The 14,077-nt window shown below is 31.6% G+C and overlaps 2 protein-coding genes across 2 annotated transcripts; both read left to right on the top strand.

Annotated features, from left to right (window-relative positions):
• The first annotated feature begins 5,368 nt into the window (after nucleotides 1-5,368).
• Nucleotides 5,369-8,868, top strand: LOC122517202 (fatty acid synthase-like). Its single transcript, XM_043635639.1, has 10 exons — nucleotides 5,369-5,516; nucleotides 5,601-5,851; nucleotides 5,928-6,159; nucleotides 6,260-6,630; nucleotides 6,770-7,060; nucleotides 7,336-7,552; nucleotides 7,629-7,789; nucleotides 7,875-8,192; nucleotides 8,266-8,571; nucleotides 8,644-8,868. The coding sequence occupies exons 1-10, from the start codon at nucleotides 5,369-5,371 to the stop codon at nucleotides 8,866-8,868; spliced, it is 2,520 nt and encodes an 839-aa protein (XP_043491574.1).
• Nucleotides 8,869-9,207: 339 nt separating this feature from the next.
• Nucleotides 9,208-12,571, top strand: LOC122517192 (fatty acid synthase-like). Its single transcript, XM_043635619.1, has 5 exons — nucleotides 9,208-9,214; nucleotides 9,293-9,682; nucleotides 9,754-11,585; nucleotides 11,663-12,376; nucleotides 12,476-12,571. Exons 1-5 carry the CDS (start codon nucleotides 9,208-9,210, stop codon nucleotides 12,569-12,571), a joined length of 3,039 nt encoding a protein of 1,012 aa, XP_043491554.1.
• The last annotated feature ends 1,506 nt before the right edge of the window (nucleotides 12,572-14,077 follow it).

The following is a 14,077-nucleotide window of genomic DNA, read 5'->3' as shown; positions in this document are numbered from 1 at the left end:
AAGATATTTATCATACTTTATATGATAAAGTTTATACATCGTTGTCTAATTTTCAGTGCAATATTTAATTAATTTCATTTCTTAAGAACTAATCTTTTCTTTAATCGATTATAATTGTATTCATATTTAGCGTTGTAATATTACGTCTTCATTAAATACTCAGGCTCTCATTGTCGAGCAGCATTCGTTCATCGAGATAGTAAATATATGAAATTGGATAAATTATAATAATATCTTCTTCTTCTTCTTCATTCTTTAGTTTAGGCAAGTTGCCTGTTTCGTAACGACGTTTTTCTGCCTATTGCACTGTTAAATTGTCGCACCATCGTTTTCGTGGGCGCCCCGTACTTCTGCGGCCAACCGGTGACTTATCCCGTGCAATTCTGACAATTCTTCCGTTGTCTATTCTGTTGATATGTTCGTTCCATTCTTTTTTTCTTTTTAGTATCCATTCGTTAATGTTTTCCACTTTGCATGTTCTTCTTATATCTTCACTTCTCTCTCGATCCAGTAGTGTTTTTCCAGCTATTCTGCGAAGAACTCTCATTTCGGTTGTCTCTAGTAACTGTTTCGTTTTCGCTGTGTCTGGTCGAGTTTCTGCGGTATATGACATAATAGGTCTTACCGTTGCCTTGTAGATTTTGCTTTGGTCTCTATGTCCATGTTTTTGTTTCGCCATATTGTGTCATTCAAACAACCCGCTATTCTGGATGCCTTCATTGTCTGTTCTCTTACCTCTGCTTCAACATCACCATATCCTAAGATTTCTATTCCTAGGTACTTAAATCTCATTTCCTGCTGAATAACCTTCCCTTCAATTTTCAGTTTGCATCTTAACGGTGTTTTGATGTTGTCATGCATTTAGTTTTCTGGGCCGATATTTTCATATTGAATGATTTGGCTATGCAGTTAAATCGGTGTAGTAGACGTTGTAGATCATCCTCATTTTCGGCCACTAATACAGCGTCATCAGCATAGTATAGGATGGTTATTTCTTCGTTGCCCATTTTATATCCTTTTAGCAGTCTTACATTTCTTATTATTTCGTCCATAATGATGTTAAAAACAGGGGACTTAAGGAATCCCCTTGTCGGATACCACGACCTGCATTAATCGGTTCAGTCAAGGCACCATTTATCTTTGCTTGGATCTTATTGTTTCTATAGATGTCCTCTATGGTCTTGATAAGATTATTCGGAATTTGTCGGTTATAGAGGAGGTGTATAACATCCTTTAACTGCACACGGTCGAATGCTTTTTCCAGATCAATGAAACACACATATGCTGGTCTGTTGTATTCAATTGATTTTTCTGTTATCTGTCTTATGATGAAAACCGCGTCTGTGCACGATCTGCCTGATCTGAATCCCTGTTGTTCGTCTTCCAGATTCGTTAAGCTGTTAATTTTGTTCGTTATAACCTTTGTTGTTAGTTTCAATGAAGTGTTTAAAAGATTTATTCCCCTGTAATTTGTAGGTAGTTTTTTATCTCCTTTTTTAAACATAACTATAGTTGTGCTAGTTCGCCATTCATCAGGTATTTGTGTGTTGGCATAGTATTTTTTGGATTAGGAATGTTAATTGTTGTGTGAGACGTTGGCCACCATATTTTAGTAATTCGTTTGGGATGCCATCTTGCCCTGAGCTCTTCCTATTCTTTAGTTTTCGAATAGCTGTTTCTACATCACTGGACTCAATTTGTATGTCGCTTTTAGTTATTATTTCTGGCGTATTTAGTTCCGCTTGAGGTTCTTCTAGTTTATAGAGTTCTGTTAGATAGTTAATCCAAGTTCCTCTTGTGATCTGATTTGTTTCGATCATTTCGTTGACCTCCTTTCTTTGATTTCTAATAAATCGCCAGTTTTCTTTTTGGAGTCCATAGAAGTCACTCTCCATTCTCTTCGAAAAAATCTCCCAATAATGTTGTTTTGTTTGCCTTACTAATGTCGCTGTTTGATTCCGGATTCGTCTATACATTTCGTATGATTCAGGTGTTCGTAATGTCCTATAGTTAAGGTATGCTATTTTCTTTTTTTTGCATATTTCCTTAATCTCTGGGCGGAACCAAGGAGTTTTGATCATTCTAGCCCGTTTTTTTACAGTTCGTGTTCCCAGGGCTTCATATGCAGCTTCTAAAATGTTAGTTTTTAGTTTCTTCCAGGCTGTGTTTATATTATCTTCTTCTTTTATTGGGTTTATTTCGATTTTATCCTTCAACCTGTTCTCATATAGTTGTTTAGTTGGTAAGTTCCATAGTGACTCGATGTTTATTTTTGGTTCTTGGGTTGCTCGGGCAAGGTTGCTTTGGGGTTTAAACTTCATTCTTATTTTTGCTAGTAGCAGGCTATGATCGCTTCCTACATTCGCGGAATTTAACGTCCTGATATCTAGTATTTGGTGTGGTTGGACGTATCTATTGGTAACAATATAATCAATTGTGGACCTGAAGCCTCTGGTGTTCCTGTACGTGAGTTTGTATTGCTCTTTGTGGTTATAGAATGTATTGTTAATCCTAAGCTCGTTAAATGTGCATAATTGTGTCATAAGTTCTCCATTATCATTTACCACGTTTTCGAAGAACCTTTGTTTAATTCCAGGTATTATTTCATTTCCGTTAAAATCTCCAAGGATTATTATTTGTTGGTTATTTGGTAATGATCCGACTGTATTTGTGTAGCTGTTCGTAGAAGGCTTCTCTTTCTTCTTTTGGTTTGTTATCTTCGGGTGCATAAATTGACACTATATTTAATTTTTGGTCGTCTGTTTTCATTTTTACCACTAATATTCGTGAAGATATGTAATCACATTCTTGTATGTTGTTTTTATATTTCTTGGATACTGCGATGGCTACCCCTTCTTTTGCCCTGATTTGTTTTTCTACACCACTATAGATCACTAAGTAGTCGTCGTATTGCATTTGTCCTTTGCCTTTCTTTTTGGTTTCTTGTAAGGCGCATATATCAATTTTATTATCTTTCAATTCTTTTAGGGTTTCTTGGTCTTTATTATTAAATGACTTGATGTTCCAGGTAGCCAGACGCATTATGTGTTCTTTTTTCCAGTTCTTTGTCCTTTTTCTTGCTTGGGTCGTCATCTGTGAATCCGTCCTATTCCGAGGCAATCTTTCGTTTCTGTGAGCAATCTTTTATTTTTTACGTTGGGTAGGGAGCTAGCCTGATCCAACAACCTTCCTCCTTTTCCCTGGCTTAGGACCGGCAACAATATACATAATAATATTATTCTTACAAATATTTATTTCATTACTTAATTAAAAAAAAATATATATATATATATAGGCTGTCAGAGGTTTCTTTGTACAAACGTTGTAACATATTATACCTTCAAAAGTAAGAAAAAAATTGTGAAACTATCTAAATATGCTGTTCAAAAAGTTGCCCACCTACGTAAATACAAGTATGACACCGCTGTAGTAATCTGTTTTTGAAATGGCCAAACTCTTGTCGATTTTTATTCATTTCTACAACTGCATCTCTAATTCGTTAAAAATCATTTTTAAAATTTCTATCACATAATTTTCAAATATTACTACAAAAAGAACACTAGTGTTTTATCAAAATGGTTGATTGTAGGTAGATGGTTGTCCAAGACATTACGCAAAAATAGTGAAAAATTACAATTAGTTAAATGAACTCTGCACTCTAGCATAAGATGTATTAGGCAAGGCAGAATAATAGTTTGACCCTGTTCATTTGACCTAACTTAATAATAATCAAAAACAGAATAGCAATATCAATTGTTTATTGTCAAGAACAATAAACATTATGAAACTGATAATGAGTATTAATTAACCCTGGGAATGTCGATGTCACTCAGTAAATACATAAATTTATTCGAGCAAATGCGTATAATAAACAAGTCGATTATTGCTACTATTTTTTTTATTCTGTATTTTTGTTATAACTTTTTAATAAAACTCTATGTGACTTATGTTTACATAACATTTTTTTTATTTAGTTTCATAGAATATACTAAAAATGTTTGAAATTTAAAATCTGAGACAGATCCTCCCGTACTCTAAACACACCAGACTGACTTTGAATTAAAATGCATTGATAGAACACATCTTGAAAAAATACTAAAATATTTGCGAACAAAGAAAAGTATTTGGTCAACATGGATTATTTGTTTTTCTTTCTTCATTATTTCAATCTACATCACAATCCGAACCTAAACCGAAGAAAGAATTTTTTGTGGAAATGTCACATCTCTTGCAACGAATGAGAGTTTTATTGAAAGAAAACTCTGTTATAATTTTTTTGTATCATAAGATTTTAAAAGAACATACTACTATTGAAGACCTGGTGAGATATCATTTTTCTTCGACATTATTTTAGAAAATTGTTACCATTATTATTTTTAATAAAAAATTGTTTACTAATTACTATTTTTATATTTTGTAGAGTCAGCAGACGAATAATGAACAAGAAGTGAATGAACGTGAACTTTTTGAGAAATATTTATATGTTGTATCGTCAACGAAAACATTATTAACCTAATTGTAAACTCTGAATGAGTAATTATTAATCTTTGCCTTTTTTATATTACGAGTTATATTTATTTAAAATTCAATTTTTATATTGCATAAGTATTGGCTGATAAAATAAAGCCAGGAAAATTAATTTTTCCATATTTCCTAATAATAATATTAAAAAAAAATGATTTTATTAAGATGAACTATAAAATAGAGTTTATTTCAAATTCATAAATTAACAAAATTGTTTTACGATTTTTAACGCGATAAATCAAAGTTATATTTCTAGTCTGGATGATTTAAAATTATTTTTTTTTTAGTCATGGACTTTAATCATTTTACTCTCAACTCAAATTTTTCGTTGTATATAAATACATCTAGGAGCTTAATATATTAAATTTGTCTATATCTTTACGCAAGAATTACGAAGTATCGAGTATTCGTTTAAGTATTCTAGGTGTAAAAATAAAATTTAAATTGTTAACAGGAAACAGAATTTAAAATTTTCCTAAACTATTAGGTAGTAAACTGATTATTTAGTCACTCTCAAATGCAGACGTCATATATCTGTATTTTTTTACTACGTTTAACTCGCTAAGTCATTTATCATACATTAAAACATGAATTTCAAAACATTGCGGAAGAAGCGTCTTTCCTCCCGATCGTTTCGTAACGTCATGACTTTGTGAAATATTTATTAAGTTATAAAATATTATAAATGCAAATAAGCTAAATATCCCACCTCTTTTGAATCGATGCGAAAGTATAAAACGGCACTTGACAAATAAATTTTATAGTGCAATTGGCTTGAGATTAGACCGTACTGGTACTTCTGCTGTTTTATTTTTCTAGTTTCCAAGTAATTCCATTAATCGATATGGTTGTAGAAAATTTGCATGACGATATAATTGTGATTTCTGGTATCTCTGGAAGATTTCCTAATAGTAATAATGTCGATGAACTCATGGAAAATCTTATTAATGGTGTCGATTGTTTATCGGAAAATCACACGAGATGGCCCAAAGGTAAGAATATATATTATAATTCGTGAATTTAATTGTACTTAAGAAAATGTTACAAACTGTGCATTGTCGAATGAATTTTTCTAGAATACAAACAAGTAACTCACCGTATTGGAACAATGAAAGAAATCGCAAAGTTGGATCACATTTTCTTTGGCATTAGCGCGAGACTCGCAACTTCGATGGATCCAGCAACCAGATTGTTAACAACGTCAGTTTTTGAAGCGATCACTGATGCCGGATTTAATCCTTCCGAATTACGTAATACCAAAGTTGGAGTGTTTGCATCATTGTCTTACCAAGAATCAGACAAAAGTATTCTTTATGAAAAATACGAGGTTAGTAAATTAAACTCATATTCCCGATTAGATAGTAATTATTGGAAATTAATGTTCATCGTTATAATCGACGTAGCCACATGGTTTTGGAATGCTGGGATCCGCTCGTACAATGGCAGCAAATCGAATATCCTTTACTATGGATATGTTAGGGCCAAGCTGTACCATCCAATCAGAATGCGTCGGAAGTGCATCAGCCTTGAAAAAAGCATTCGAATCTATAAAATGTGGTGAATGCGAAGCTGCAATCGTTGATGCTGGAATTCTTGCTTTACATCCGAACATCTCTTATCAGTTCAAACAATTAGGTAAACAACGTAATAAATATTTATAAACAAATAAAATATACTAAATAAGATAATATCTATTGGGAACACTAAAAAGCATTTGAGATAAATCAATTTTTAGGATTATTATCTCCAGACGGAATAAACAGATCGTTTGATGCAAAGGCTTCGGGATTCTCGCGCAGCGAATCAATAGGTGTGCTCTTTTTGCAAAAAGCCAAAAATGCAAAGCGTATTTACGCAGAGATTAGTGCTATAAATGTGGAATATGGCGAATATATACTTGACATCCCTATGATGTTCAGTTCTGCAGAGTTCCAAGCGCAAATAATGAAAAAGACTTTAAAAGAATGTAACTTAAAACCGAGCGACATTACTTATATTGAGGCCGATGGTACGGCAGTGAAGAAAATAGATCGCGAAGAACTAAAAGCGATCGATCTTGTTTACGGACAGGATCGAAGTCCTTCTAATCCCCTCCTAATTGGATCGGTCAAATCAAACATTGGTCATACAAGTTGTACTAATACAATAAATTCAATTATAAAGGTAAATATTTTTTCAAAATATTTCAATTATTTAATATTTCATCGAATAGTAATTATGCATAAAGTTAATGTCGAATTTCTAGGTAATCATAGCTATGGAGAGAGACATTATACCTCCGAATCTTCATTACGACGAACCTCCGGAAGATGCTAAATGTCTTCAAGATGGACGCGTAAAAGTTGTTACAGAACCAACACATTGGACAGAAGGTTACGCAGCCGTGAATACTGCCTCTTTCAACGGTGTTTTTTCTCACATTATCCTAAAACGTCATTCGAAAAATAAGAAGGAAAAGCTGCCAATGCAAGATTTCCCTCGACTTTTTACATGCTCTGCTCGAAATAAAGAAATGTTATCATTGATCTTTAATTCTGTAAGTATAGTTGTGTAAATGTACATTACGTCATTTTACTTTATTTTTTACGAGTTCGAGTCATTTCCCTACGAACAATTTCTCCTACCTATTCAATAATATCAAAGGGATCATATTTTATTATCAACTCTCTGAAGTCAATACCATACGATTTTTTATCTGACGGGAACTAGGAATCCAACGTGGCTATATCATTGATTGATTGATGTTGACAAATACATATTAATCGATACGATTTAAAAGTTAAATATTATTCATGAATACTTTACGTTTAGTTAAAAACAAACAATGCCGACAAGGAATTAATGCAGTTAATTAACGATATTATGATGAAACCATTAAATAACTCTCTATATCGTGGATACATATTATTGCCATCAACAGATCTAACGAGATCAGAAAAAGTTTTGGAAGAAATTACATCTATTGACGAAACACCAAGAGAATTATGGTTTGTTTTTTCGGGGATAGGCTCACAATGGACTGGAATGGGTATACTCAAAATATTAAAATTAAATAATTAAAGGGATATTTTATGGAAAAAATTCGATATACAATTGTTTTTTAGGTCAATCTCTAATGAAAATACCAATCTTTGCCCAAGCAATAAAAAAATGTGACGAAGTATTAAAACCTCGAGGTTATGATATTATGCATATTATATGTGACAATGATCCAACTATATACGACAATATTTTAAACTGTTTTCTGGGAATAGCAGCTATACAAGTAATGAAATGTCTGATATCTTCCTGCTAACAGTGTTTATTCTTTCTCTTTCCCGAATAAACGATTTTGTACAATTGGTATGTAGATTGGTCTGGTGGATATTTTATACGCAGTTGGAGTAAAACCGCAGTACATGATCGGACATTCTGTTGGTGAGATGGGTTGTTCATACGCCGATGGTTGCTTCACACGGGAGGAAATGATTTTATGCGCTCTCTCTCGAGGTTTGGCTTCAGTAGAAACTGAATTGATAGATGGAGCGATGGCTGCAGTCGCTCTTGGTTACCAAGAAATTAGAAATATTCTTCCCAAAGACATTGATGTTGCTTGTCACAATGGGCCGCAAAGTTCTACTATAAGTGGACCTTCCGAATCTGTAAAAACTTTTGTCAAGGAATTGCAGGTAAAGTTTAGATGATTATCCAATAAGTAAATCGTTATAATAAAGTTTTTAATATAACATTAATTTTTTTTAGAGTAAAGGAATATTTGCTAAAACCGTACCAACCGGTAATAAAGCGTTTCATAGTCGTTACATTTCCTCAGTGGGTCCAAAGATGTTGAATTACTTAAAGAAAATCCTATCTCAACCAAAAGAACGCAGTAAACGTTGGATATGCACATCTCTTCCGAAAAACGAATGGCATTCACCGAAAGCTCGTTATTCTTCGCCGGAATATCATACGAATAATCTCGTTTCTCCCGTATTATTCGAAGAAGTATTACACATGATATCGAAAAACGCTATAACCGTTGAAATTTCTCCACATGGACTTCTACAGGTTCATATATTAGAAAAAATATTTTAACTAAAGTTAATTGAATTGCATAACTAATGACTTTGTATTCCTAAGGCTATTCTTGCACAATCATTGAACAGCAATTGCATTAATTTATCATTAACAAAACGAGGCCATAAGGACAATGCAATTTTACTTTTATCCACACTAGGAAAGCTTTATAATCTTGGAATTCCCCTAGCAATTGGGAATCTTTATCCGCGAGTTTCATACCCCGTATCTAAAGGTACCCCGTCGATTTCTTCGCTAATACGGTGGGAACATAGTATTGATTGGTGAGTATGCTAGTTACTTCTACTTCCAGTGTGCATAAAACATAAATGCTTTCCGTTTATTTACCATAGGAAGATGAACTACTACGAGGATTCGGGAGAAACTAAATCTTTAGAACAAACATTTATTTTGGACTTGAAATTAAATGAATATAAATTTTTACACGATTTTAAAATTGGTGAAGATATCATAATACCTTCCACTATTTACTTATGGCTTATTCAAGATGTTTATTTGCATACAAGAAAGAAAGAATCTCATTTTCTTATATTCGAGGATATTATAATTCATAATTTATTATTAAAAGTACCAGAAAGTGGTAAACTTAATTTGACAATTACTATTATGAAAGGTAGGTAATTATAGCAAGGATATTTCATATACATTTCTCTGCAATATTAATAAATTTATAAATGTCGCTCATTATTAGCGTCAGGACAATTTGAAGTATTGATGAGTACTAAGACTATTGTAGCAACTGGAACTGTATACTTTAGAAATAATTACACAAAACAATATTCATTGTCAGACAAAAGCTTTTTTAAAGAAGAAAGTGAAATATTAACGGAGGAAGATTTTTATACGAGTCTACTTATTCGTGGTTATAAATATGGAGAATCTTATAAATCCGTCAAGAGATTATCTTTAACTTCTTTAAATGGACAACTAAAGTGGAAAAACAATTGGATATCTACAATGGAAGGATTGTTTCAAGTACTAATTTTTAGTACTAATAATAAACGCATACAAATGCCTAATAAGATACAAAAGATCGTAATTAACATGAAACAATTGGAAGAAGAGTTGAGGGATAGAAATGGTAAAAGGAGTTGAAATCTATATTTGATTTATTGATATCTCATATAGACATAACAGGAAATTATTTTTTAGTGTTACCGATGGAATACGAAAAACAGACCAACTTAATAACTTGCACAGGTATCGAAGTAAGCGGTATTCAACTTAAAGAAGTAATAACTAAAGACACAAGCATTGAGTTATTAGCGGATGAAGCTCGATTTATTCCGAATGTAAATGAAACGGAGATGAATATGGATAACGTTTTACACGTTGTACTAGGAATAATATCAGAAAATATTAGCGAAAATGCTACAGAGAGAATGATTATAATAAAAGAGTCAAGCTACGATCATAGTAATATTTTTGAGTGTCTCGGAAACCTTTCGAAGATGACGAAGTTTAACTTTGAATTAAAATGCATTAATAGGACAGATCTTATGAAAATACTCGATGAAAATTTTACTTTGATGATTATCGAGTATTATTTATTTAAAGATATAAGACATATTACTAATATCAGTAGAGAATCATTTCTATTGACTGTTATAAAAATGGAAGATGAAGATAATGCGATTGCTACGTTGAAAAGTACAGGATTATTCGTCCTTCTGAAGTTAAAAGTAACTCTTCGTTATACTGCCTTACTTCTAAAAAAGGAAGAAGATTTAAAACAAGCAATTGTCGTTAAAAATCAAAAAAATTGTATCGATCAGTTAAAAACTTGTTTACGACAACCGAAATATGACAATGTTATATTTTTGGTCAACACTACCGTTGAAAATAATGTATTCGAAACACTTCGAGATTTAAAACAAGAGCCGGAGTATAAGAAACTTCGCATTTTCGATTTACAAGACGCAAAGGCACCGAAATTTTCACTTGAAAATAAATTCTATGAAAATCAAATAAAATTAAATTTTCATCAAAACGTGTTATCGCCAAACGGAGTATGGGGCACATACAGATGGATGCCATTGACAGAGAAGTCTACATCTTTTTCGCGCTGGCAAGGAAAAATTGAACAATCAGGTTCAATAACCTGGATGGAAGAATTACCATTTAATAAAGAGTTAAATAAAAGCATTGTAAAAGTAGAGTGTGCTGCATTCGATTTAAATGTTTACGAGAACTTGTTACAAAATGAGGTTAGCTTAGAATCACAAATATCTATTGTAGAATATTCAGGAACAGATGAAAATGGTCGTAGAGTAATGGGACTTGTTGACAATTTTACTATAAGCAATGAAATTATTCCCGACCCAGAATTCACTTGGATTATTCCAGACAATCTGAACTTCGAAGATGCTGCAACAATTCCTCAAGCTTATTTTGCAGCTTTCTGCATTTTACATTCGAATAATTGTAGGTTTAAACAAATAAAAACTGTTTTGATACATTTTGGTGCCAGTGACGTAGGACAAGCTCTCATAAATTTATCTTTGTCGTATAATTTTGATGTTTATACTACTTATGAAACGGAAGCTGAAAAACAGATTATCGAGTTGATACGACCACGTTTACCACAGTCACATATTATTAATGTAAAATACTATAAAACTGATATTCTGAATATTACGAAAAAAAAAGGCTTGGACTTCGTTGTTGCCAATTATTCCATCTTAGATGATATAGATTCTTGTTTGGACACTGTTAAATATTTAAAACATATGTCAATGTTCAGCGATTGTAAAAATTCTAATTACAATCTTATACATTTAGTTAATTTTTCAAAGCACATAAGTTTGTATAGTTTCTGTTTACAAGACCTTTTTAAGTTGTCACCGAAAATGAAAAGAGAAGTAGCGAGCATGATGAGAACAGCTCTACAGGCGGGTAACTTAAAACCGATTATATCGCGAAGACTTTATCTTCAAGGAACTGTAGAGGAAAGAAACAATGAAGTTTACGAACGTTTTGGAAAAGTAAGTGATTTTTGTATAGAATTTAATATCTTAGGTAGTTATACAATCAATGTATAAACGAAACATGTTTATTTTAGGTACTCATTCATCCGCTCAAACAGATCAAATCTATCCAAGTTGTTCCTCATTTGTGCTTTGATAAGAACAAGTGTTACTTCATCGTCGAAGGTTTAGATATCTTTGGCATGCAATTAATGAAATGGATGATCGATGAAGGTGTTACCAAGCTATTTGTAGTTTCTAAAATAGCATCCAAGGAAAAAGAAATCTTTTATTTAAAGAAATTATGTGAACATGAAGAAAAGATTACCATACGAGTTGGAGTTGACCTAACGAACGCGACAACAGTGCATAAATTATTAAAGGAAGCCTCTTCTGTAGGTCAACTCGGTGCTATTTTTGATTTTCAAAGAACAAGTAAAGAATATGCGTCGTCTTCATTAATTACAACCTCGATCACTCAAATACTTGACCAAGAATCTAGAAAACTCTGCCCGTTACTCGAACATTTTGTCATTTTTTCGTTTTATGATAAAAACGAACCCCTTTCGAGGTTTTCTGTTGTGAAAAATATTTGTGAACAAAGAAAAGTATTTGGTCAACATGGATTATTTGTTCTTCTTCCTTCATTATTTCAATCTACATCACAATCCGAACCTAAACCGAAGAAAGAATTTTTTGTGGAAATGTCACATCTCTTGCAACGAATGAGAGTTTTATTGAAAGAAAACTCTTCTATAATTTTTTTGTATCATAAGATTTTAAAGGAACATACTACTATTGAAGACCTGGTGAGATATCATTTTTCTTCGACATTATTTTAGAAAATTGTTACCATTATTATTTTTAATAAAAAATTGTTTACTAATTACTATTTTTATATTTTGTAGAGCCAGCAGACGAATAATGAACAAGAAGTGAATGAACGTGAACTTTTTGAGAAATATTTATATGTTGTATCGTCAACGAAAACATTATTAACCTAATTGTAAACTCTGAATGAGTAATTATTAATCTTTGCCTTTTTTATATTACGAGTTATATTTATTTAAAATTCAATTTTTATATTACATAAGTATTGGCTGATAAAATAAAGTCAGGAAAATTAATTTTTCCATATTTCCTAATAATAATTCAATCGTTCAATTCGCAGATGCACTTTTCAATTGAATTCTCTATTTATTTTGATCAAATCTCTATTTACAGTTGCAACGAAATTAAATTTAAACGCGTGATTTTACATTTACATAAAGTATATACAACAACAACAAAAAAATAGGGAAAAGTACAAATATCAAGTTACTAAAAAAAATAATATCTAATAATTATTACGAAAAACTTATAGAAAAGAAAAATTGTAAATTTAATAAAATACGATCACAATAAAAAATTTTAAAGACGAAACAAGAAAAGAGAAATTACTGTAATATTTACCGAACGTTATTTAAGCTTTAAAATTTAATAATACAAAAATTGTAATATTTCTGATTCTAACTAAACACATATGCATCTTTTGGACGATATGGCACACAGATTTGATGTGCCAAGGAGATGGAATGGTCAATCATCTCCAATTAAAACTACAAATTAATGACGAGCAAGAATGTAATATAATAAAATATAAAATATAATTAGAGAGTTATTCTCGAAAAGTTCTAACTTGCTGTTGAACCTTTGAAAATAACTCAATAGTCTATGTAGTTGCCCTCTTCAGCCACAATTAAGTGGGGGCCTTTTCGACATTTGCCTCTTCTTTCTTCATGCCCTAAACGCTGCTGTAAGGCTTTTTCTAAGCGTATTTTACGATACATTTCGTAAACAATCGCAGCCGAAAGAAATTCACAAATCGTACAATTACATTTACTTTATTTTCATGAGAAATTTCAAAAAAGGACTAATCCTTTTTTATATATATATATATATATACCAACTTTACTTTTCTTTTTCAAAGTGCGCTTGCACTTTGAATTTGTGATTGCGCATGCGTATAACATGTAACCTCCTCATGACGTTTCCACATTTGTAATTATTAATAACTAATTAACTAATTAATTAATAAAGTTAGAAGTTATGGATTTTAAATAAACATTTTGTTAGTAATTTAGCGCACTTATTCTTTTTTTTCCGCTGTGGCCAACTACGTTGCTTTACTAAGAGATAATAAAAAAATTGTCACATTTTCAATTATCAATAACTAATTAAATAATTAATTAGAAGAGTTAGCAATTATGGATTTCGAATTAGCAAATAGCTAGCAATTAAATGTATATATTCATTTTTTTCAATTTTTGAAGTTCTATACCAACTTTTTTGTGCTCATAATTTCTTGCTTTTGAAAACGAAATAACATTTGTTCATATCACCTTCTATCTTTATTATACACAAACTATAATTGAAGTAACATTCCTTAATAATTTTTTTATATTAATTCATTACAATTTTCAGCAAATTCGACTGATATGAAATTCTTAAGATATATTAATAATTATGCC

This window comes from Polistes fuscatus, unplaced genomic scaffold (genome assembly GCF_010416935.1).
Source record: "Polistes fuscatus isolate 324 unplaced genomic scaffold, CU_Pfus_HIC Scaffold2, whole genome shotgun sequence".
NCBI lineage: Eukaryota > Metazoa > Arthropoda > Insecta > Hymenoptera > Vespidae > Polistes > Polistes fuscatus.
The sequence above is the reverse complement of the archived record's forward strand: the minus strand, read 5'-3'. Positions and strand labels throughout refer to the sequence as shown.

Coding starts and splice junctions, on each gene's coding strand:
- LOC122517202 (XM_043635639.1), top strand. CDS start 5,369: ATGGTTGTAGAAAATTTGCATGACGATATAATTGTGATTTCTGGTATC. Junction 7,061..7,335: donor TATCATTGATCTTTAATTCT/GTAAGTATAGTT, acceptor CTTTACGTTTAG/TTAAAAACAAACAATGCCGA. Junction 8,572..8,643: donor CTCCACATGGACTTCTACAG/GTTCATATATTA, acceptor TGTATTCCTAAG/GCTATTCTTGCACAATCATT.
- LOC122517192 (XM_043635619.1), top strand. Junction 11,586..11,662: donor TTTACGAACGTTTTGGAAAA/GTAAGTGATTTT, acceptor TGTTTATTTTAG/GTACTCATTCATCCGCTCAA. Junction 12,377..12,475: donor ATACTACTATTGAAGACCTG/GTGAGATATCAT, acceptor TATATTTTGTAG/AGCCAGCAGACGAATAATGA.